This window comes from Pinus tabuliformis, chromosome 5_2, assembly GCF_031772625.1.
Source record: "Pinus tabuliformis cultivar Carrire ecotype Pingquan chromosome 5_2, CPIR1, whole genome shotgun sequence".
Taxonomy (NCBI): Eukaryota; Viridiplantae; Streptophyta; class Pinopsida; order Pinales; family Pinaceae; genus Pinus; species Pinus tabuliformis.
In genome coordinates, this window is record NC_142306.1 from 447,285,176 (window position 1) to 447,309,951 (window position 24,776).

The 24,776-nt window shown below is 41.0% G+C and overlaps 1 protein-coding gene across 5 annotated transcripts in view; it reads right to left on the minus strand.

The window, feature by feature from the left end:
• Nucleotides 1-24,776, minus strand: part of LOC149159587 (putative cyclic nucleotide-gated ion channel 5) — a 330,539-nt gene that overhangs the window by 259,575 nt on the left and 46,188 nt on the right. For all 5 annotated transcript variants that reach the window (XM_089436524.1, XM_089436523.1, XM_089436520.1 and 2 more), the window contains one exon: nt 7,793-8,369. In XM_089436524.1, coding sequence (XP_089292650.1) covers nt 7,793-8,369 — 577 coding nt within the window. The remainder of the gene's footprint in view (nt 1-7,792; nt 8,370-24,776) is intronic.

Here is a 24,776-nt window from a genome sequence, read left to right on the forward strand (position 1 = left end):
AGCTAGTTAGATATGTCTTCAGAATAAGTTATTAACCATGGAGGAAGACCATGCCAGGGAAATCAGTGCTATGAAGGTTGAACACTCTAGCCAGATGGATGCCATTACAATGCAGGTACAACAGCGGTCAGAGGATGAAAGAAACAAGGAGACGTCAATAGATCAGACGCCTCCTTATCTGCTACAACAAACTCCATCTTATTAAGAGGAGATCATTGGTTCAATTGAAAGGTGGTTAATTGAAGGTGACCCCGATAAAATTGAAAACAATAAAGATCATATGCAAAATGAAGAAAGACATGTCACACATATCTTACATACTTCATCTGAGAGTTTTGAAGCAGAATGTTCCACAAAGAAAAAATGCAAGAGAAAGAGAACGAGAAAGCGATTTGATGCATCAGATAGTCGTAAGCAGCTTGATTTTCGGATTAAAAAAAGTCCTACGTTATGCAGAATTGGACATGGCACATCCAAGAAGCAGCCGACAGATTTGCCTGAAAGCAGGCAAATGCTCAATATACACGATATTGAACGCATCTGATGCCATGGGGCATCTTCTGTATTTCTAACCCTACTCCTTGTCTTTTCAGCATTTCATTTTTGTTTTAGGATTAGATTTACTTTTCATGTTATTAGACTAGTTAATAAATGAAGTGCTTATATCTTTCCTGTGCTTAATGTTATATGATGATTTTTGGATGGACGCTACTTATGTTTTGTTGTGTATTGCGTGGATGCAGATTCTAGATTCTCACATTCCTACAGTGCAACAACGTGTCCTCAAGTAGAGCCAAATGTTGACCACTACGTGTCAACAACCCATAGCAGTACACCCCCTTTTTTTTGCAAAGGGGGTATCGCTTGATCAATGTGTCCGTGCCATTCGACTATCATCGTTAGCCTGATCATATTATTTTGTAAATCCAATCTGCATGTGTAAATTGTAAATAATCTCAGCAAATCCATGTCATGTATGTAATTTCCTAGGTAAACCTAATTTTCTAGTGATGATCTACGTTCTAGAAGGTTTTTTGTCTCACCGATCCATGGTCATCAATGTTTTCCTTCAGCCTAACCCCAAAGCTGGAATGGATTTTGTCACTAGAATCTTAGGGAGTCCTAGTGTCCTAGATCGAATCTATGTAAAAGTGATTTGGGAATAATCCTAACTATTTGGTTAAGATATTTTATTACAAATTGCTTGATCTGCTAGATTATATTTGTGTCAGAACTGGGTAGTTTGTGAGGGTCTATGTCAAAAGGGTTTTCCCCCTTGAGATGTAAAAATGCAAAAATCATGATGTAAAGTGTCTTGAGGGTTAGAAAATATTTTATCCCCTCATAGGTCCTAGGTCCTATTTAAATTTAAATTTTCCAAAGGTAAAATTCGTGGATCCTTAAACAAAAGACAAATTAAAGAAAAGAAAAAAAAACAAAACCAAAAAAAAAAATTAACTAGTCCAGGGACTAAGATTATTTGATTATTTTGCTAAATATTATGTCTTAGGTCCCTGGGGTTGAGTAAAAGTCAAAGCTTTGAGAAAATAAATGCAAAATTTTAATTTTTTGAATTTATTAAATATATTTAATTGAAAAATTCGAAATTTCCTCAATTAAAATTTCGACAGATGAGATTAAAAGAAATTTTGATCTTCATCGACGGTCGAGATCACTTTGACAAGGATCACTCGAACTAGCCGTTGGGAAACTTTTCTTTAAATAGGGGGTCAATTATCATTTGAGATCATTAGACCTTGGAGTCATGTGCTAAGGAAAGCTCTCTTGTAATCGTTTTTTCATGTACAAATAAAGGAAGACTTTGGGGTTAATCTTTGCTGGTGTTACTCTTCGTAAAAATGTTGTAAGATTGTTTTTTTTCTTGCATAGATTTACTTTTAGCCATTGACGTTAGATTATTGAAGAGTGATTTAGACACAGGTATCTTGTTTTATCATTAGGGTTTGAATCATAGTTTAATTTCTGAATATAATGGCAAGTATCTCCATTAAATCTGAATTTCATTGTCGTTTTCTCTCTCTGTGTTAATGGTTGAATTAAGTTGTGCAGGAAATCCTTGATTTTGAGATCATCGGGCATTCGGGGAAGTCTTCAGTTGGACCAGCCAACTCCCGGATAGCATTTTCTGAAGAGCCCAGTTGGTTTTGATCCCGGGCTTATCATTAGAACTTCTGTTGTGGATGCATGAAGGGTTTTATGAAGCACCTCATCTTAAATTCAAAATTTTTAAAAAAATATGTGTGGCATAATGACAGATCTAGCTACTTAGAGCCTTTAACCTGTGAATACTATAATTATTTAGATGTTTTTTTTGTTTTTTTAGTTTAATCCTTGCATATATTATTTTTGGGTGTTTTCTTTTGTCATTGCAGGTTGCACAGCTGAAGAGGAGATTTTTTTTTGAAGCCAGATCTAAGCCCTGGAGGGTAAGATTTGGCCTTAGAGTCAGCTCTTGCAGGGGTTTCTGAAGAAATTCGAAGTTTCCCAAGCCATTTGTCTGCTGGGGTTTCATTTTCGCACGAGAATCTCGAAATTTTTTATAAGGATGTACGCCGCCCTAGGCTTGCAACAAGCTCCCCATCAATTTCTCACGCATTGCTCACGTTGTCTTCCTATCTGCGTGCTCTCCTTCCCTCCACGCAGCCTTCACACTGTCAAATGCAGCTCTCTTCAATGCCTTCAGCCCACAGTCTCCTGCCAATTGTTGCACCATCAAACCCTCTCCACGCAGCTTCGAGTTGCTCTTCCATCTAGAAACCCACAGCTCCATCCCCTTGCTATCGACCATACCTGCAAAACAGACTCGTCCAGCTCCTCCAAATCTCTCCACACAGTCAATTCTCAATCCGTCATTCCCCTCCCCTCTCTGCGTATTCATCCAAGCATCCTCCTCAACCTGCAAAACGAATTAGCAAACCCCCATTGCTGCAGTCATTTCTTCTACCCGTGTATCCACTCCTCTGCCAGCCTTCACGCTCCATCTTTTCCTTCTGCCTTGAACCTTCACGCAGCAACCTGCTCCAAATCATCACGCAACTGCACATTGTCTTCATCTCCACGCTGCCCGTCCGAACTATCCTTGCAATAGTCGTTGTTCCATTCAACACACCTGACAGCTCCCAGTCCTCATCCCCCTGCGTGCTGCCAAGAAGTCCTCGACGTCACCATCCTCCTTACCCCTTCCGTCGATTTTTTTTTTGTTTTTACCTGCACGCATGTAACAGTGAAAACAATACGCTCATACATTAGTATACGTTCAGTTTAGGAATTTGCATTTCAATTTTTTTTATTAAGTTAGGTTTCATGGTTTAAGCTTAGGGTTAATTCCTTTTCATATTTTTTTATTAGGCATAACGTTGCATATAGTTCGATTTAGTATCATCTTTATTTTTTTGGTTTTATTTTGATCAGTAAGATTTTAAGTTAGACCTTTATCTGATTTAGATTTAGATTCAGATTAGTTTATATTTGATTTTTAAGTTAGGTTTTAGTTTATTTTCTATTTCATTTAGTTTAGGTTTCATAAAATATTTCAAATTTTTGTTTTCATTTTAGATTTAGATTTTGGTTTATTTTGACTTTGATAAAAATAAAAAATCATTAAAAAATCTAAACATTTAAAAAATCCTAAAAATCCAAATCATTAAAAAATTAAGAAAAATAAAATAAAATAAAATATTGAAAAAGACTAATTAAAAATTAGAAATTCCATTTGATGTCTTTTTTTGTTGTGGTATCAGTATTCATCATTTTACTATAGTTAAATGTACTTAAACTTTTATCTGGAGTTTAACTATTGGAAAGTGATTAATTTCCTAGATTTGGAATTTCAAGCATAAATCATTTTAAATTCTAGGTGCTTGGCATTTAAATTTTGTGGTTATTTAAAGCATTTGCATCTCTTGAAATTTAATTGCTAGGGCATTGTGTTTCTATAGAAAATCTTTCGTTATTGCTTGGATTATTTAATGCTCGTTACATATCAGATATTTTACAAATTTTTCAAGCAATCTTTAATAAGCAGCAGCAGCAAATTGAATACCCAGGATCATTGACTCCATAAGGCACTGGTTGTAATCATTTCAAATTCAATCAAATTCTAAGTCTCGCTAAGCCTTAATCAAGTATTTGATTGCTTCGTTGTGTCTCTCGAACCGGCTGATTCACAGTCGGTTCTCTTTTATCCCATAGGGTCTACCCCCCTTAGCCTGCTATAGGGAGACAGCTTAAACGGAGAGATCGGGGATCAGGGTGACAGCCCCCGATCTGAGCGTTGCCACGGTTCTTAGACACTCTGCGCGACAACAAGACCAATGGATTGGTAGGGAAGATTGTCAATCCCTTACGTCCATTTACCAGAAGACCAGTGAGTCTGGTCGAGGAGATTGGTTCAAAGGCATAGAATGATCCCTTAGGTCAGGTTGACTGTGAGACTAGTTTGGTTGGGGACAGAGTCTGGTTGGAGACCAAAAATGGAGGAGGATAATTCTATAATGTTTGAAATTCACCATGTGATCCGGATTTAAGCAGGAACGCAATAGATTACAGAGATAACCATAAATACAGAGATGCGATAACCATAAAAACAGAGATGCAGCGGAAATAATACTTCATTTCATTAATGGAGAATACTGAAATATGCTTACAAATAGAAATAACCCAGCTAGGGCGATGGTAGCTTATCTCTGAGAAGAGATGTGTCGGCTACATGCCTCTGAACTGTTTCGAACTGTGTTTACAATGAGGCTCGAAGGCCTATTTATTATTGAGAAACAATGGAAAACCCTTAACATTCCAAAACCTAACCCTAGAAGATGAAACGCCAAACTATGGGCCCTGTTTGGGTAAATTGGTACATCAACTTCCCGGGGTCGTAACTTTGGCATACGATCTCCGTTTGACGCGCATGATAGCCCGTTGGAAAGATCTCTCCGAGGACTACGACGGAAAAGACGATTTTTTATGCAAAAAATCGCGGAGGTAGATTTCCCAAAAAACGTCGTTTAGGGCCTCAAAACGGCTCCGGAAGTTTAGGACCCGAAAAACTGCTAAAAATAGTAAACTGCGCTATAATTAAGGAAACTGAAAAACTGAAAGAGACAGTTGTGGGGGTCCAAATGGGATAGGTGGGTGGCCACCAACATCCACCTGGATCACCATGGTCCAAAAATGAGAGGGAAGTAAAAAAATTCAATTAATAATGTCTTGGCTCCAAAACAAATTTTAAACTATTTCTTTTCCCTGGTAAAGATATCAAGTCGGCTGACCATTCGACCACTATATATGGGCACCTCATCTCCCTTCCTTGGAATGAAGGATAGCATTTGATGTGATTGGGCTCTGGGTTTTTCGGCCATGCGGATAAGAATCTAACGACAGATCTAAAGTCGCCTTGTTCTCTGAACAGTGAGGGCTTGTGGATGTAGTGGTTTATTGCTCTGGGTTTCGTTTGGCTTGTTTTTCAGGGATTGGAGACATTTGTTGAAGGCCTGAAACAAGAAGAGCAAAGTTTCTGTGAAATTATTTTTGGCCTTGGTGTAGTATTGAATATCCATTTCAGAGGTCGAGACTCAAAATTCTGGGCTTAGTGTCTTGTTTTTGGTTATTGGTTTTTGGCAAATCAGAGGATCAGCAGATCCCGCACTATCCTTCTGTATTTTTTCCGTGGCCTAAGGGTGGTTGAATTCAAAGTTCAATGGGGTTAAAACATTACTTTTTGTTGTGAGGGTTTCACGGGTTGTTTTGAATTTGATTGCAGGGAATCCGCACTAAGATGATCCAGAATAACTTGGTTGGATGTGAATTATTGAAGTCTGTCACTGAAGTTTCCGTCCTGCTATGTTGGCAAGGATCTAATGTGCAAAAGATTGATGATCTGAGCTTGGTAACCCCTGCGGCCTTGATTCTCTGCGGCCATGTCTACCTTGAAGGCACAATCTCAGAACAATTGTGATCAACAAAGAACAGATCAAGAAAATCAAAAATTACATTGGGAATAGAAGTCTTTGCTGGCTGGTTATTCAAGCCATGTTAGGCCTACCCATATCCTTTGTTGTCTATGTCTAAAGCTCAGATCTGTGCCAATATTGTTGGAAGAGGTTGAAAATCATGCTGTGGAAAAATATTATGATCAAACCCAGCTGTCTATTGTTGATGTAAGGGTTTCAATCTCCTAGTATCCAAGCTTCATCATGACATATTCGTTTAAGTATTTATCAGCAGATCCTTGTAAAACAATGCAAAAACTTAACATACTTCCTGTGAGCCGTTGGTTGCATACTCATTGTACCTTTCATACATTTATTGACATCTTGAGGATTCATCTGGTCACATTATTTCGGTCTCATCAAGTACTGCAAGGAAGACATCTTCAGAAGTGCATAACTGTTGTCTAATGAATAGATATGTGGTGATCTGATGCAATTAAGGTCTTGTTATGCTGGAAGTTTGTGACTTAGATATATATATGTTGGAATCGATATGATAAGGGCTTATATTACTGCTAGTATTTGGCAATGTTGGGCAGAACTGGAGTTTATATTTGAGTTGAAGAATAGTTAGGACAGTATTATGATGAATAGACATGATACATGGAAGTGACATAAGCTAACATCCGTAGTATTCTGTGGACAATTGCATTTGGTATCTTATTCATGGTTGAACAAAATTGTATTGAAGACAATCTTAGCATCCGGAAGACATTTTGTTGAGGTATATGTCTACAGCGTATCAGTGAAATCAACATATGCGGAGACCTAGATGTATGACAGAGATAGTTGTTTTGATATCCTGAGCATTGACTGGAGCAGTAAGACTGTAGCAGTAGGACATCATCACAGATGTTGTTTGGCAGGACAAAACTCTGAAACATGGAGTTAAGATCTGTACCTGTGATTGGATTAAGATACCTCTGTCTACCTGTTGTGTGACTCCTTACTGAGGCTAGTGGCAGTTTCGTAGACTATTCTCTACTAATGTTTCATTGTAAGGTAAATCACAGTATTTGAAAGAAAAACAGTCATGTGACTAATCTGCAAAGGATCTGAGGCTGAATCACCAATATATTGTTGACTGAAGCTACAGTGTCTATCATCAAGACAAACAGCTCTAGGGTACTCCTTTTGGTCAACTCTGAAAATCCTGAAGAGAGTCTGTGAGTGAGAATTGATGATACGCTGAGCAGTGTATACATCATAGTATATTTGTAGCACAGCACTTCTTATCAACCTTAGACCCAAAACATTGATTGACTGGCATTTGACCTATATCTTGACTTGATAACCTTGACATGGCAATGATTAACAGTATCTCTAGCACATTGTGTAAGAATAATGCACAACAACCTTAGACGTACATGTTCATTCTAGTCCAAAATACACTTCTAAACAAATAAGGAAGGTTCTAAAGCATTTACAGGAGAAGTTATGCAATAAATCAATGGTACAGAAAAGAATAAAGAATACAAAAAATAAGAATAATAGCGATGAGGAAAAGGAATACTTTTATAGGTGATAGGCACTTTCGATAGCAGTTAGACTTTGTGGAAAGAGATGTCTTCTTTCCACCAGTTAATTGACTGGTACTTGGGCTATATATTAACTAATGACTAGCTTTAACATATTTTGTCCTAACCTGTAGAATCTAAGACAAGCATTTGCTTGGTTGCAGTTAGAAAATGGATCAGAGAATATGAAGCATTTAATCCCAATAAATTCATTCAAAGACATCTTACAATGTAATGCAACCAAATTGTGAGAATCAAGTTTTGCACCTGAGGAAGAGGCAAGACCGCAAGAATATCTATTGCGAAGGATGTCAAAAAGTACCGCTTTGCAATTTGCACAGAATCTATCACAAGCTCTCCTCTTCCAAAAACCCTAGAAGATGGAGCTATGAAGGCTGTTCGAAACTGGAAGGCCATGTGAACTAAATAAAAGATATCTAGAAGAGTCCGAAGAACAGTTGCAGTAACTGCCAAGTTCCAATCTATATCAAGGCATCTTGATAAATCATCAACAACTGGCAAATAAAAGAACAACGGATCAACAGCCACTGCAATTATGCACGAGACAACAAAAAATCTATTCCACCTCTGGAGAGACTTGTCTTGAGGATCAAATATCTTCCTCTCTGAGGTCTTAAGATCCTCTGAAAAGACTACCCTAGACACTCCAGAGCGCAATGATCGACCAATATTTTTCAGTCCTTCTGAGCTTTTTTCCAGTCCTCTTCTTACAGAACTTGATATGGAGCTTGATGTCCTTCCAAAATTATCAGATTTGAGGCCATAATTACTCGATCTGTCCTCTGATACCACAGATCTCTTTGCTTCGAAATCATTCTGAAACCTGCCAAAACAATGACCATTACATATTCATATTTCACTTGTTAAAATATTCCAACAAATAATCATTTTGTACATATGAATATTTAGAAGAAATAATAGCTTCCTATAACATATAGACCAAAATCACAAGCAAAGGGATTAACCTCCAAGCTCAGTTAATAAAACATTATAACCTTAACATAAAAGGGATAAGCCTACACAGAAACAGGTAAGCATTTCATTCATCGATCACAATATGAAATTAAATTTTCTCAGTAAATCTCTCAGTCGGGGAAGCATGCAGGGTTAGTTTAGATGGACACTGCAAGAGGAATTTTAAAACAATTGATACGATAAGTATCTCACTAGCTGTCCATTTATCTTATTATGAATTATTTTCAATTTTACATTTTAAGTGGATCTATCGAAAGCATATGGCATGTTAAGCTAGTTATATGTTAGACTAATCCTCATTCTTTTGGGTTTTCATCATCAGTTTGTAGTATGCGCAATGAACTACATTACTTCTGCATCTTTTTTTTTATAATAAATGAATTAGCTCCCTTCTTCAGGCCAAGGAGAGGCCATCAACAGGGATACCCTTTATCCCCTCTCCTTTTCCGTTGTCAAAGGTTTGAGCAGGCTGTTAAACAAGGATTCTGAAAATTTTGGTTTCAAAGAAACCAATATAAGTAAAGCCTGCAAATTACTCACTATTTGTTGATGACATACTAATTCTCTGTGATAGCTCTAGAAGGATTGTTGAAAAGTTTGGAGATATTATGGATTTATGAAGCAATAAGTATAAAATTAAACTTCACAAAAATCGACAATCTCTCTGTAAGGTATGTCTCTTGGCAAAAAAAAAACTTATGGTTTCATTTGAAGCCAAATATGTATAAAAAAGCTGTAGAAATAGTTGACAGCCATGTGGGTAAAAAAAACTTAACACATAATGTAACAGTTGGCTCTCTGAGGAGGATGACTGGTTCTGGTCATAGCTTTCTTGGCAGTGATCCCAGTATATTGGATATCACTTGCATGGATTCTTAAAGGAGCTCTAAAAGTTATTCGGCAGCTAATTTATAGATTCGAACAATCCAGGAAACAAGGGAAAAAAGGCTTTTCTTTGGCTTCGTGGAAGAAGCTAGCCCTACCGAATGTAAAAGGAGATTTGGGCCAAAAGAACCCATTTCTCTTGTCAAAAGCCCTTGCAGCAGAAAGGTTTGGAGGTTAATGCAAGAAATTGGGTTGCGGGTACAGATTGTTAAAGTCAAATATATTACATCAGACACTGTGAGAGGAATGGATAGCAATTTTATAAAATGAGTTCAAAATGCTTCAATAATGTGGAAAGCAGTCGACTATACTTTTCATTTGGTTGGAAACTGGTTGCTTTGGCAACTTTGTAAAGGAGGACAGAGTGAAAATAGGTCAGAATCCATGGTTTGTTGAATGCTATGTTGCAGGAAACGTAGGGCAAGGGGGCGTTTCCGTACAGAGACTGGTACGAAATTCTGAAACGCGTATGGTATGGCCCTGAAACGCGTTTCAGACTGTACTGCCACGTTTCACGAAACTGAAATGTGGCCAGTACGGCCTGAAACGCGTTTCAGGGCCGTACGACTCACGTTTCAGCTTTTTACTTGTGTTTTAAAAAAAAAAAAAAAAAATTTGTTTTCTAATTTATTTTTAGGTTATCCTAGTGACTTCTAGTTGCTTCTAGATGCCTATCTAAAGTTATAAAAGTGAACTTTTGCCCTAGTGTTGATACGCAGTTCATGGTAATGTTAAATTCTTAAAGTAAAAGGATGAAAATACTTTCATTTTCATCCTTTTACTTAAATTTTTAACATTACCATGAAATGACTCAGGGTGTTTGAGAGTGGTTTCACCCTCATTGGATTTCATATGGAGAGAGTAGAATTTTAGATCTCACTCAAAATCCAACAGACTTGTCTGTTTTTCAGGATTTCAGGATTGGGGGGATTGCAACGTTTCCATTGGATTTTATCATGTACTAGGTTATGGAACTTATATTTAATCAAGAGAACCAAGCCCTCTATGTAGGGGAGACTCCCAATAATGAAGAGCATGTAGGGTACTAGGGTATGAAACTTGTATTTTATCAAGAGCGCTAAGGTCGTTCGACTATGTAGGAGGAGACTCCCAATCAAGCACGAGACAAGAAATTAGAAATTTCTCGTGACTGATTTTGGATATTTCTATTTTCATTATGTGATCATTCATGAGTAAATGTGATGTAAATTTAGAGACTTATAGTTTATGCATTGACAATTGACAATTTTATCATAATGTAATAAATTAGAATGTATCATATATGCTTTATGATTGCACATATTTCTTAAATGTCCTAATATATATATATATATTCGTGTTTCACCGTTTCCAAAATTTGGGGAGGTCACGTTTCGTATCTCTTCCCATTCGGAAACTCATACCTGTTTCCCCATTTCGTGCAACCCAGGTTGAATGGTGTTGCCATAGATGTCAACCCCGGGATTTGACTTTGACTAAAACACCTGTCATTGATGTCAAACTATTAATGAATGCTCTTATATATGTTTGATTAACATCAAGTTGGAAGCTCCACTGTAGGATGCTTGAAAACCCTAGTTCTAGGGTTTGGGTTCCCTGGACTAAGGACATGCCCCTCAATTGTTAAGGGTTTTGGAAGAAGCAAATCATTGAATATTCCCTAGAGATCCTTACCAATCGATTCTCCTCGTCAAGATGTTTCCAGCGATGTTTGACACACCCCGAGCGGCCTCCCAGTATGATAGATATTTCTATTAGAAGTTGAAAACCCTAATGAATGGGTCAAAACCCCAAGGGGTGGTGACATGGCACCTCATCATTGAATTAAGGGTTTCTCATCTAGGTTTAAGGAACAACCATTATATGAAAGGTTTCAAAATGTGTTCGCATAAGGGCATCTCTTCTTTGACCAAGTCAAAAGGCCAAATTGTGACAAGGGCTTAAAGTTCTAAATCTTAAGGTTCAAGCAAAAAACCCAACACACCCAAACATATATGGCAGGCTACTTTTGGGAAGGATCCTTAGCACAAATCTTAAATCAAGTTCTTGAGGGTTTCATAATTAAAGGCACAAATGATTAGCTCCAATATATTGGGTTTCATAATTTAAAGTCAAGCAATAAAGCCACTAGCATAAACTACATTATCCCTTTTTTAATAAAATTTAATTCCATAAAGGGGTTTACCTTCCTCCAACAATCATTTTTTGAAGCCCCTTCTATCCTAGATAGAGTATAAAACATGTTAAATTGGCAACTAGGGCAAAACTCCATGTGGGTCAGCTTATTTATGGCAGCTGATATTTTTATTGGATCCCTCTCGTCGAGAGGTGTAGGATTGATCCAAAGATCATCCAATTCCGATAAGTATTTATGGAGATATGAATTTATTTTGTTTATGTAATTATTATCAAGCCGACCAACTCTTATGTAGGCTCTAGAAGCCCAGCCGACGTGTCTATTCAACTTCTACGTTTTTAATATAAATAGAAGAGAACTTGAAGACATTTTACACACATCACTTGTGATCTCTCTCCACGTGTTTGGGTTTTGTGGACAGAGAAATCTAGAGGAGAATACATTGTTCTAAAGGCTGATCTAGCCTTACCCTAGCTGCAGTCAAACAAGGCATAACCGCAGTCTGATTAGAGCTCAAGTGCCCTAGCCGCAGGTCAATCAACAGTCCTAATCTACGCAGTCTAGGAGGCTTCCATAACGCAGTAAAGGGAGGCTTGAACGCTGTGAAAGGAAACCCTAAACGAGATCTAGCTGCAGTCATAAAGGTTATCTAAGCCACAGTTGGAAAGGCCTGAACCAGCCGTATGTGAAGGCCTAAATCCGCAGTTCTAAAGAGCCCTTATACGCTGTCCAAAGAGGCCCTTACACGCTAAACAGAGGTGCCCTAAATCTGCAGTCTATTGGGCCCTAAATCTCTGTTTTATTGGGCACAGGTAAGGGCATTTCCAGTGAAGGAAGAAGGGACGTTTTAGGTCACTCCTATGACTGTTTTGGAGTGAAAATTAACCAGCAGAAAGGCCACAATAAAGGAGACAGAATTCTGGGCTGTTTTGAATATTATGTGTGGGCTGGAAACTCTGTTTCAGCAGGCCGTGGGTACAGGAAGCCATCTGTGGTAGGCCGCAGGCCCTAAGCCCACTGAAAAGGCATTGCATGGGACTGTTTGGTGGCTAGATTGAGCCCTAATCAACAACGTGGAGGCAGAGGACTTATACAAGGGTAGGACACTGTTTTTGAAGGCTGTTTGGTGACTTGGTTAAGGGCTGTTGCAGCATATGGATGCCCTAACCAGTCACAGTTAGGAACAGCAACGAAAACACATTGGAACATCAATTTGTGCCTTGTGTTGGATCAAGGAAGTTGACTAGTTTTGGATCAGATTGTTGGACAGCCTGTGGGAGCAAATTTGAAGGCTTGATTGGGTGATCGTAAGCCTTCATCAGTGCAGATCTGACAGTGTTGTAGCATGATGATGCAAGGGCAGCATGATGATGCATGAGCAGCATGAAGTATGAAGTCATGGACAACTTGATGTATGGGCAGCACAGTGATCATGAGCAGCATGAAGATGCATGATGCAGCATGATGGTGTTACACGGTAAGGTGCAGCAGATGAACGAAATGGATAGGTGAAGTTGTCACCTTGAGGATTCAGTTGAAACAGAATGTCTTCAACTGATCTCATCATTATAAGAAATGATCTATGCTCAGATCCAGATAAGTCAAAGTGTTGACTTCTGTTGTAAATGTATTATCTCTCTCTCTCTCTTTCTCTGCTGAACTTTGAAGATAAAAGAAGATTTGATCAAAGGGTTTCCCCACACATTGTGGGGTTTGTCCCTGGCTCGCGCCATATCTTGTGTCCTCTTGTCTTGGCTTGTCTTCTGCATATTATATTTATGTTCTATCTGCAGTTTATCGTAATGCTGATGTGATTGCTAACTGTGAAAATTTAAATAAATTGCTCTAGCATAGAACATACCAAAAATTAACATGGTATCAGAGCTGAGGTGAAGACAATGCCCAAGCAAGAGTGAAAGAGCAATCACCAAAGATAGTTGGGACAAGACAAAAGGATCAATGGGTTCTTTACACTTCACTTAGGGTGAAGTCGAAGCAGAGCATATTATTAGAATGGCGTAACAGAACTTCTGATGGTATACCTAAAGATCACTTCATTGGGAAGTTCGGATATAAGGGTGGATGGAAAGGTAGATGTCTTGGTTATGAGTTCGGCCCTTATGCGAAGGAGTGTTCGAATGACAGAGATGCAGGTCATCAAAGACACAGCCAACTCTTCAAGGAAGCAATGAACCCTGGTAAGAAGAACCAAATATTGTTTCTGATAAAGGAGTGTTATCTTGTATTGGCCCTTTCCTTCAGATTCTTTGGGAATCTGGCATATTGGTTGTAGTGCTTCAAGGCACTTCATCAGATAGAAGGGTGCACTCTCTAATTTGACAGAGATGGAAACAATCGTGGGATTACACTTGGAGCCGATGCCACCTATCCTGAAAAGGGAATAGAAGTCAAAGGTTTTATGGTGGCATTCGTCAATGGAAAGGTCCACAGGCTTGGAACAACCCGAGGAATTTGAGACTCATGTATACAGATGGAAGAAAGCCCTCTATGGCTTGAAGAAAATCACCTCGAGCGTAGTATAAGAGGATTGATAGCTGTCTAATGCAGCTGAGGAGTGAAACCGATCGAAACCATTACTCGAAGGTTGTGGATGATAAACCTCTCGTACCGACACCTATGTCTAACAGGTGCAGACCCTCTCATTTATAGGAGACAGAGGGAGTTGGATTCTGAATGTACGAAGATAAGTTGCAAGCTTGTCACTGCCTCAAGGATCTTAACTTTTAGAGGTTATATGGTAATGATGTCGGACCAGATTTGGGAAATGGCTCTGAGTTTCATTCGCGTGGATGTTCTTGAAGAACCTTCGTTCGGACATCTGTGTTGCAATTAGCATGGTGAGCTCATATTTGGTTGAGCCTCACTAGATTGGTGCCAAGAATCTTCTAAGATATCTTCAGGGCACAATCTCTCATGAATTGAGATACACTGCCGGAAATATGAAACCACATGATTATTCGAATGATGAGTGGGTAGGCAGTATGGAGGATCACTAGAGCACTTCTCAGTGCTGTTACTCTTTGGAATCTACCTCGATATCCTGGATGAGCAGGAAGCAGAAGTCGGTGACTCTGAGCACCACCAAGGCATAATACATTGCTGATAGTATGGCCTTCTATGAGGCAGTCTGGTTGCTGAAGCTCTTCAGTGAGCTGTTTGTACACATGATGAATACCACTGTGATTCTCTGTGACAACCAGAGATGGGATTCTATTATTGTGGAATCCCGTATTTGACAATTGCTCCACCAGATAGACATCAAATACTGCCTTATATGGGATATGGAAAGTCGATGAGCAAGGAGGCTCCATCGCACTGAGATGATATACAGGTCGCTAAAGCCCCGAGGGAAAGATCAAATTTGTGATTTTCCCGAATGACTTGGAGTCATCAAGAGACCTTTGTAAAAGGGTCCTGCATGTTGCACACATTGAGCTTTGGGAGCTCTGGGGGCTTACAGTTCCACTGGAGCAACATACGACCACAGGGTGACTCACCCTCCCCTGGTGGTGCGCACTGGAACAAGATGATTCGCTCTCTTGTGGGACAAGATGATTCGCTCTCTTGTGGAACAGGATGATTTGCTCTCCTGTGTAGCAGGATTGATGTGTTCTCCTGTGAGGCCTGGATTGATGTGTTCTCCATGGCGATTGTAGCAGGATTGATGTGTTCTCCTGTGAGGCCTGGATTGATGTGTTCTCCATGGCGATTGTAGCAGGATTGATGTGTTCTCCTGTGAGGACAGGATTGATTAAGTTCTCCTGTCGAGGCATCCTACCCATGCAGTCTGGGACTCATGGGAAGTACCTCTCATCTGATCAATGAGCAGGGAAATGAAGTTAGGGACCATAGTAGTACCGATGGACGCATCGTTGTATCTACCGTACTCCCTACGCTAGGATGTCCTCCATTGATCTGGGATCAATAGTACTGGTCTGGGACCAGTGGTAGGAGTTGTACATACTATGACACTGACTTCGGGTCGGCTGAGACTGGTCTGGGACCAGTGGTACATACTCCGAGACTGACTTCGTGTCAGTGCAGTACTGGTCTGGGACCAGTGAGAGTCGTACATACTATGACGCTGACTTCGGGTTGGTTGAGACTAGTCTGGGACTAGTGGTACGCACTCTGAGTCTGACTTCGGGTCAGTGGAGAATGGTATGAGACATTCTCGATCAATTCTTCTTCTTCATAGTTCAGCAGAGCAGAGCTAGCAGAGCCAGCAGAGCTGAGCAGAGCAGAGCTAGCAGAGTCAACAGAGCTGAGCAGAGCAGAGCTAGCAGAGCCAGCAGAGCTAGCAGAGTCAACAGAGCTGAGCAGAGCAGAGCTAGCAGAGCCAACAGAGCTGAGCAGAGCTAAGCAAAGCCAGCAGAGCTGAGTAGAGTAGAGCAGAGCCAGCAGAGCTGAGCAAAGCTAAGCAAAGCCAGCAGAGCTGAGTAGAGTAGAGCAGAGCCAGCAGAGCTGAGCAAAGATGGGCAGAGCAGTGGAGGGCACTGATGGCAGAGATAGTACAATCGGACATATGGATCAGCAGATGGAGTTCCCCCTAGTTGAGAGGGAGTGTTAAATTGGCAACTAGGGCAAAACTCCATGTGGGTCAGCTTATTTATGGCAGCTGATATTTTTATTGGATCCCTCTCGTCGAGAGGTGTAGGATTGATCCAAAGATCATCCAATTCCGATAAGTATTTATGGAGATATGAATTTATTTTGTTTATGTAATTATTATCAAGTCGACCAACTCTTATGTAGGCTCTAGAAGCCCAGCCGACGTGTCTATTCAACTTCTACGTTTTTAGTATAAATAGAAGAGAACTTGAAGACATTTTACACACATCACTTGTGATCTCTCTCCACGTGTTTGGGTTTTGTGGACAGAGAAATCTAGAGGAGAATACATTGTTCTAAAGGCTGATCTAGCCTTACCCTAGCTGCAGTCAAACAAGGCATAACCGCAGTCTGATTAGAGCTCAAGTGCCCTAGCCGCAGGTCAATCAACAGTCCTAATCTACGCAGTCTAGGAGGCTTCCATAACGCAGTAAAGGGAGGCTTGAACGCTGTGAAAGGAAACCCTAAACGAGATCTAGCTGCAGTCATAAAGGTTATCTAAGCCACAGTTGGAAAGGTCTGAACCAGCCGTATGTGAAGGCCTAAATCCGCAGTTCTAAAGAGCCCTTATACGCTGTCCAAAGAGGCCCTTACACGCTAAACAGAGGTGCCCTAAATCTGCAGTCTATTGGGTCCTAAATCTCTTTTTTATTGGGCACAAGTAAGGGCATTTCCAGTGAAGGAGGAAGGGACGTTTTAGGTCACTCCTATGACTGTTTTGGAGTGAAAATTAACCAGCAGAAAGGCCACAATAAAGGAGACAGAATTCTGGGCTGTTTTGAATATTATGTGTGGGCTGGAAACTCTGTTTCAGCAGGCCGTGGGTACAGGAAGCCATCTGTGGTAGGCCGCAGGCCCTAAGCCCACTGAAAAGGCATTGCATGGGACTGTTTGGTGGCTAGATTGAGCCCTAATCAACAACGTGGAGGCAGAGGACTTATACAAGGGTAGGACACTATTTTTGAAGGCTGTTTGGTGACTTGGTTAAGGGCTGTTGCAGCATATGGATGCCCTAACCAGTCACAGTTAGGAACAGCAACGAAAACACATTGGAACATCAATTTGTGCCTTGTGTTGGATCAAGGAAGTTGACTAGTTTTGGATCAGATTGTTGGACAGCCTGTGGGAGCAAATTTGAAGGCTTGATTGGGTGATCGTAAGCCTTCATCAGTGCAGATCTGACAGTGTTGTAGCATGATGATGCAAGGGCAGCATGATGATGCATGAGCAGCATGAAGTACGAAGTCATGGACAACTTGATGTATGGGCAGCACAGTGATCATGAGCAGCATGAAGATGCATGATGCAGCATGATGGTGTTACACGGTAAGGTGCAGCAGATGAACGAAATGGATAGGTGAAGTTGTCACCTTGGAGATTCAGTTGAAACAGAATGTCTTCAACTGATCTCATCATTATAAGAAATGATCTATGCTCAGATCCAGATAAGTCAAAGTGTTGACTTCTGTTGTAAATGTATTATCTCTCTCTCTCTCTTTCTCTGCTGAACTTTGAAGATAAAAGAAGATTTGATCAAAGGGTTTCCCCACACATTGTGGGGTTTGTCCCTGGCTCGCGCCATATCTTGTGTCCTCTTGTCTTGGCTTGTCTTCTGCATATTATATTTATGTTCTATCTGCAGTTTATCGTAATGCTGATGTGATTGCTAACTGTGAAAATTTAAATAAATTGCTCTAGCATAGAACATACCAAAAATTAACACCCCAAGGGGTGGTGACATGGCACCTCATCATTGAATTAAGGGTTTCTCATCTAGGTTTAAGGAACAACCATTATATGAAAGGTTTCAAAATGTGTTCGCATAAGGGCATCTCTTCTTTGACCAAGTCAAAAGGCCAAATTGTGACAAGGGCTTAAAGTTCTAAATCTTAAGGTTCAAGCAAAAAACCCAACACACCCAAACATATATGGCAGGCTACTTTTGGGAAGGATCCTTAGCACAAATCTTAAATCAAGTTCTTGAGGGTTTCATAATTAAAGGCACAAATGATTAGCTCCAATATATTGGGTTTCATAATTTAAAGTCAAGCAATATAGCCACTAACATAAACTACATTATCCCTTTTTTAATAAAATTTAATTCCATAAAGGGGTTTACCTTCCTCCAACAATCATTTTTTGAAGCCCCTTCTATCCTAGATAGAGTATAAAACAAGACCTTGACCTTACCTCTATGTATGCACCGAAATGATCACCAATTGAACTATTTTGCCTCTTAAAAAGTCTGACCCTGTGGAGACAACGCAGTGATCTGAGATAGGGTTAATTATTTGTTTTGTTTGGATATTAGGGATTCGTTTGGGTCATTTTTGGCATGGTTTTGTTAAGGAAAAACCATCAAAGGTTTAGTTATTCCTGTGGAATTCAATTGGGATATTTCAAAGATCATCTAGAAATGTTCACAGTTTGAGCCTAGGGCACATCTAAAGTCTTTCCTTGTCCAAGTCAAACCCAATCAAATCTCTTCCAGTAGCACAACTTCGACCTCCAGCTACAAAATTCCTGTTGAGGTTTCTAAGTTTACTTAGTTTAGAAACCCTTCATGCACTTTTTCTGATTTATTCCTACCTACTTGTTATTTTTCCTTTAACAATTTATTTACAAAGTACATACTGAAAATAAACACCAATGCATGCTCAACATATTACAGATCAGCAACTAAAATAAACAAGAACAAACACACCACATGACACCATTATTTTTGGACCAATGTCCCCAGAAAAACCCAATGCAAGAAAACCGGTGCAGTTATCTGAGGGTTTTCTTATTAAGCAATATCAAAGTACAATCTGGGTGCCGAAACTAGCCTACCCAACAGAGAATTTCCTTAGTAGCTATACCTCACAGTTTGAGAGAAATCTCCTAGCTGAAACCCCAGAAAACCCTTCTGGCAGCTCCTTAGCATAAAACTGCTCTGCAACCCCAGCGTCTACCCAATCTGGACTGCGTCAACACCTCTCTGTCTCGCACTGGGCCTGCATCAGCCCAAGAGACCCTGCGTCAGCTTTCTGGGGCTCTGCGTCAGACACATTGGCCTCTTTGGTGCTCTACGCAGCACTTGGCTGCCTCTGTGTGGCCCAGCATGAACCCTTGCTGGCTCTGCGTCACTCTCCTTGGCTGCTGCACTGCTCTCCCGACACAATCTCTGCCTTCTCTGTTTCTCTGTACTCAATGCCCCTCAACTGCTCTCCCAATCACTGATTCTATCTCTCTTAGCAAAGCCCGCTCTAGAGAATGGAATGACTAATCACTCTGGAGTGTTCTCCAAGTGACCCTCAAGCCTCCTCTTATACTTTTTCTGTTGACATATCAACGATCGAGATTAAGTCACTAATCAAAGGCTAAAGAACAAATCTGGCTTGATCCATGTCTTTTGGACCACTCTAACACAGATTCATATTAATACACATTAATATTTTATTTTCCCTAAGTTTAGACTTAGGGACTCCATTAAAAATATTAATTATTTTAATATCTCCTGATCTGTTTAGAATCTACCCAAACCCTTTCTAGGTATTGGGGATCTCATGTGCCCCAACCTCTCCACCAAATTTCGTGGCTAGAGCACATCTAATGCTACCCCAAATCAACACTCCCTCTTAGCGAGGATTATGCTCTAGCAATACTCCTCACTGAGTATTACTCTGATCATCCAGCATCGGTACCTGTGCTGATGCTAGGCCTTCCTGCCCAACATCCTCTACACTGCTGCATCTTGTACTGTTGCCCATGGTTCTGCCACTGCCACTGCTGCATCTATACGACAACTCCCTCTACATCCGTGTTGTTGCTGGTCCTTTCTCCCAGCACTACATCCGCATTGCACCTCCTCTCATCATGTTGCATTGCGCTGCCCATTGCTGCACTGCAACTCAGTTACTCAGAAGTAAGTAACTGATCTCCCAACTGACCTCCCTATTGGGCTAGAAACACCCATTGATGCTGAAGCTCCCTTGGCCACTGACAAGTGCTCCCTCCCTTTCACCTCTGCGCTGCTGCAACAACTCCCTGTATCTCGCACCGTTGCGCACCTCGTTGTGCCTTCCTGCACTGGTGCAACACTCCCGTGCCTCTCGCACTGTTGCAGCCTACTAGCTTTGCGCTGTCTTGGGACTCCTGCACTGTAGCTTTCTCTGCTACTCCATCTGCGTCCGTCTCTACCCACTCAGCCAATCCTGCTACACCTCGTCAGGGCTCCCGTAGCAAGGTCTAATCCAAGAGGCTGGGTACCTCGAGGATCCTGCCCCTCATCGCCTGTAGTCCACCTGACTACAGCTCGATGTCTCCCCACTTCCGCTCAAGTGGCATGTGTGCACTCATGGCACAATCATCGTCTGTCAAAACTTCCTTCTCTGCCCGTGCTGGCACTACCTTAGTCTCGGAAGACTCTCCCTTACTCTTCTTCCTTGGGCACTGGGTCGCATAGTGACCCATCTCCCCACAGTGGAAGCACTTGATCTTGGAGAGATCTTTCTTCTTTTGCTCCTCCTGCTTTCCCTCAAATGCTAGGGCCACATCCTCTTCCTCCTGCTTGACCTTGATCCCTTTGTTGCTGCTACCTGTCTTCGACTACCGTCTGATCTCTTCCTGCCAAAGCATTGCCCACATCTCGTCCCAAGATAGAAGAGTCCCTCTACCCAAGATACTCTGGACAAACACTTCCCAATCTTCTGAGACAATGTTTAGGGTTATCCTCACCATAAGTTCCTGATCCGGTGTCGCTCCTATAACAGTCAACTGGTCTCCAATCTCATTCAGTCCTCCGAGGAAGGTGTCAATCAATTGACCCTTCTTCATCTGATACAACCTCATCTAGTTCTCGAGCAACATTCTTCTCTGCACAGAAGTATGTTGGTACAAGTTCTTGAGAGCCTCCCACATCTCAATTGTCATTTCCCTCTCGGCTATATATGGTACCACATGATCCTTGACCCCGTCAAGGATAATGCACTTGGCCCTCGCCATCACCTCTTCATACTTGTCGTTATCACTAGGGTCGACTGGGATAGCTATAACCTTCAAGGCGAAGTTCTTGACACGATTCGTGTCAAGCACTGATAAGATTCTGGCCTTCCAGACTGCGAAGTTCGATGCTCCGTCTAATCTATCCTGGTCTCTTACCCCGTGTAGTGCCATGATGCTCCTCTACTTCCCTTCTGGAAGTTCTCTGTTCAACTCCTCTGAGTCTCTACTTCCCGTCTAGAAGTTCTCTTCTGGACTCCCTCTGAGTCGTGATTTCCCTCCTAGAAATCCTTTTGCCGCTTGTCAAGATGCCCCCTACTCTGATCGTCTTGTGCAACTGCACTGCTGATCCAAGTTCCCCGGCTAGAAACCCTCGGTAACAACTCCTTTGGCCCTATTCTGTCAGGTATTGTTCTGACTATAGTACCTCACCATCTCCACTCTGCAATATTTCTGCAACCTTCTAGACTCCAGCAACTACCTCTCTGTGAACTGCGTCAGCCCCTCTCTTCCTCACGTTGGCTTTGTGTCAGCCCTAGGATGCCCGGCATCAACCCTCTGGCCCTCTACATCAGCAACGCTAGCCTCTCAGAGGCTCTGCGTAGCTCCCGACTTCTTCTGCGTGGCTTTGGCTGGCTCTACGTCACACTTCTTGGCTTTTGCGCTACTAGAAACAACTTCGGTCACCTCGGGACAGCTGTTTTCTGCTGCTATTGCTCCGCTCGGCTGATGTCTCTTAGTCCTCCTGTGATCTGCAATCACCCTCTAATACCATGTTGAAGTTTCTAAGTTTACTTGGTTTAGAAACCCTTCATGCACTTTTTCTGATTTATTCCTACCTACTTGTTATTTTTTCTTTAACAAGTTATTTACAAAGTAAATACTAAATATTGAAAATAAACACCAGTGCATGCTCAATATATTACAGATCAACAACTAAAAGAAACAAGAACAAACACACCACATGACACCATTATTTTTGGACCAATGTCCCCGAAAAAACCCAATGCGGGAAAACCAGTGCAGCTATCTGAGGGTCTTCTTATTAAGCAATATCATAGTACAATCTTGGTGTCGAAACTAGCCTACCCAACAAAGAATTTCCTTAGCAGCTATACCTCACAGTTTGAGAGAAATCTCATGGCTGAAACCCTGGAAAATCCTTCCGGCAGCTCCTCAGCATAAAATTGCTCTGCAACCCCAACGTCTACCCAATCTGGACTGCGTCAGCCCCTTTATCTCACGTTGGCCCCGCGTCAACCTTTCTTGGCCTGCGTCAACCCCAGGAGGCCCTACATCAACTTTCTGGGCCTCTGTGTAAGACACGTTGGCCTCTCTGGTGCTCTGCGCAACACTTGGCTGCCTCTGTGTGGCCCAATGTGAGCCCTTGCTGGCTTTGCGTCACTCTCCTTGGTCGTTGCGCTGCTCTCCCGGCACAATCTCTGCCTTCTCTGTTTCTCTGTACTCAATGCCCCTCAGCTGCTCTCTCGATCACTGATTCTATCTCTCTTAGCAAACCCCGCTCTAGAGAATGGAATGACTGATCACTCTGATGTGTTCTCCAAGTGACCCTCAAGCCTCCTCTTATACTTTTCCTGTTGACATATCAACGGCTGAGATTAAGTCCCTAATCAACGGCTAATATTAAATCTAGCTTGATCCATGTCTTTTGGACCACTCTATCACAGATTCATATTAATACACATTAATATTTTATTTTCCCTAAGTTTAGACTTAGGGAATCCATTAAAAATATTAATTATTTTAATATCTCCTGATCTGTTTAGAATCTGCCCAAACCCTTTCTGGGTATTGGAGATCTCATGTGACCCAACCTCTCCACCAAATTTCATGGCTAGAACACATTCGATGCTACCCCAAATCAACAATTCTAACCTCTACTACAACCCTGAAATTTTCGGCCCTCCTGCAGTTGTTGTTGCCTTACGTGTGAGCTTCTTTTAGCCTCCTGGACTTCCTTAGACATTTGTTTGCCTTTCTTTGACTTTTAGAAATTGAGGATGGATTCTTGTGACCTTCGCTTGACCTTCTTGCCTTCTCTTCTTCAAGATCGAACTTGTAGAGGAAAACACTAGATTTGCTACAAAAACCCTAGCTTTCCTTCTCATGTATGAGAGAGAAATAGCCCAAAACAGAGTCTTCTTCGTCCTCTTCCTTCTTCCTCCTTTTCCTCTTCTTCCTTCCCTTGAATGAATGAGAGATGAATGTGCTCCAAAGAGGTTGAGTTTCCTCCTTTATATAGGCTTCTCAAGGGTGAGCGTGTCTCCTCAAATTAGGCTGATTTGCCAGTTGCCAAGTTGACTTGATCTAGGAGGGTATTTTGACACTTTTAAGGACAAAAGTAATTTTCTTTACAAGTTACAATGTGCACAAAGGGTTCTTCAACTTATGACAATGACTCTTTTGACTTCTTGACCTACGACAATCCCTAGAAGCACTCAATGGGTGCTTGACCTATAAAATAAAAGACCTTGAGAATGAAACCCATGCCCCAAAAATAATAACAATGATTTTCTTTCATTTTACAAATTACAAGAATCAAAAGTACATTTCATATTTATGAAGACCGAACCTAGTTACACATTTTTCAACACTCCCTCTTAACTAGGGAGGTATTCATAAATGGTACATGGACATTCTCAATCTGAAGAGATCTCATAAGAAGAGTCGGATTGGCAACCCATTTGCTTAGCATCATAACAACCAACATTGTCATATAGCATGGCCTTGACTAACAACCCTATCTCTCCACAAGATTAAAACACAATGCTAGCGAGACCAATGATTTATAGACAGCATCATCATTGTCTCTCAAGGTACATATTGCACCCGGGTGTTCACAAAGTATGAACTTCCTTGGACTATTCTTATCTTGGACAGCTAGTCCTCAAAGAATATCGTCCATGACTACTCTTATCTTGGATGCCCTACCTCATCCTCAAAGAGTATCGGTTGCTAGATGCTTACCCAATCCTCCATTCTGTCTTCCCAAGTGAACACAAGAATGATGTGCCTATCTCTCCCTCTCAAGTAGGGACGATACATCAACCAAACCAAGCTTGTTTTGTCAATATGTCAACTACTTGCTCATCAATGGAGATATATTGTAGCTGCAACACACCATCTTGTACTAGCTTCCGAATGTAGTGATAGTTGTTGTCGATATGCTTCATTTTTCCATGAAACATTGGGTCTTCAGATAATCGAATACAACTGGTTTTATCACAATGTATCACTGTAGGGTCCATAGGTCCTTCAAATAGGTCAGATAGCAGCTTCCTCAACCAGACAACTTCTCTGCTTACTTCACAGGCTACAATATATTCTACCTCAACACTACTCAAAGCAACTGTATCTTGCTTTCTACTCATCCATGAGATCATGGAGGATCCCAAACTGAAACATCCTCTTGTAGTGCTCCTTCCATCTTGCTCACTGCCTCCCCAGTCAGTAATTGTATATCCAATCAAGTGGACATCATTCCTCCTATAATATTTCAGGCAGTAGTAGATGGTTCCTTGCAGATATCTCAGAATATGTTTTGTTGCTATCCAATGATCATGCTTCGGCTCCACTTGGAATTGACTAAGAACATTT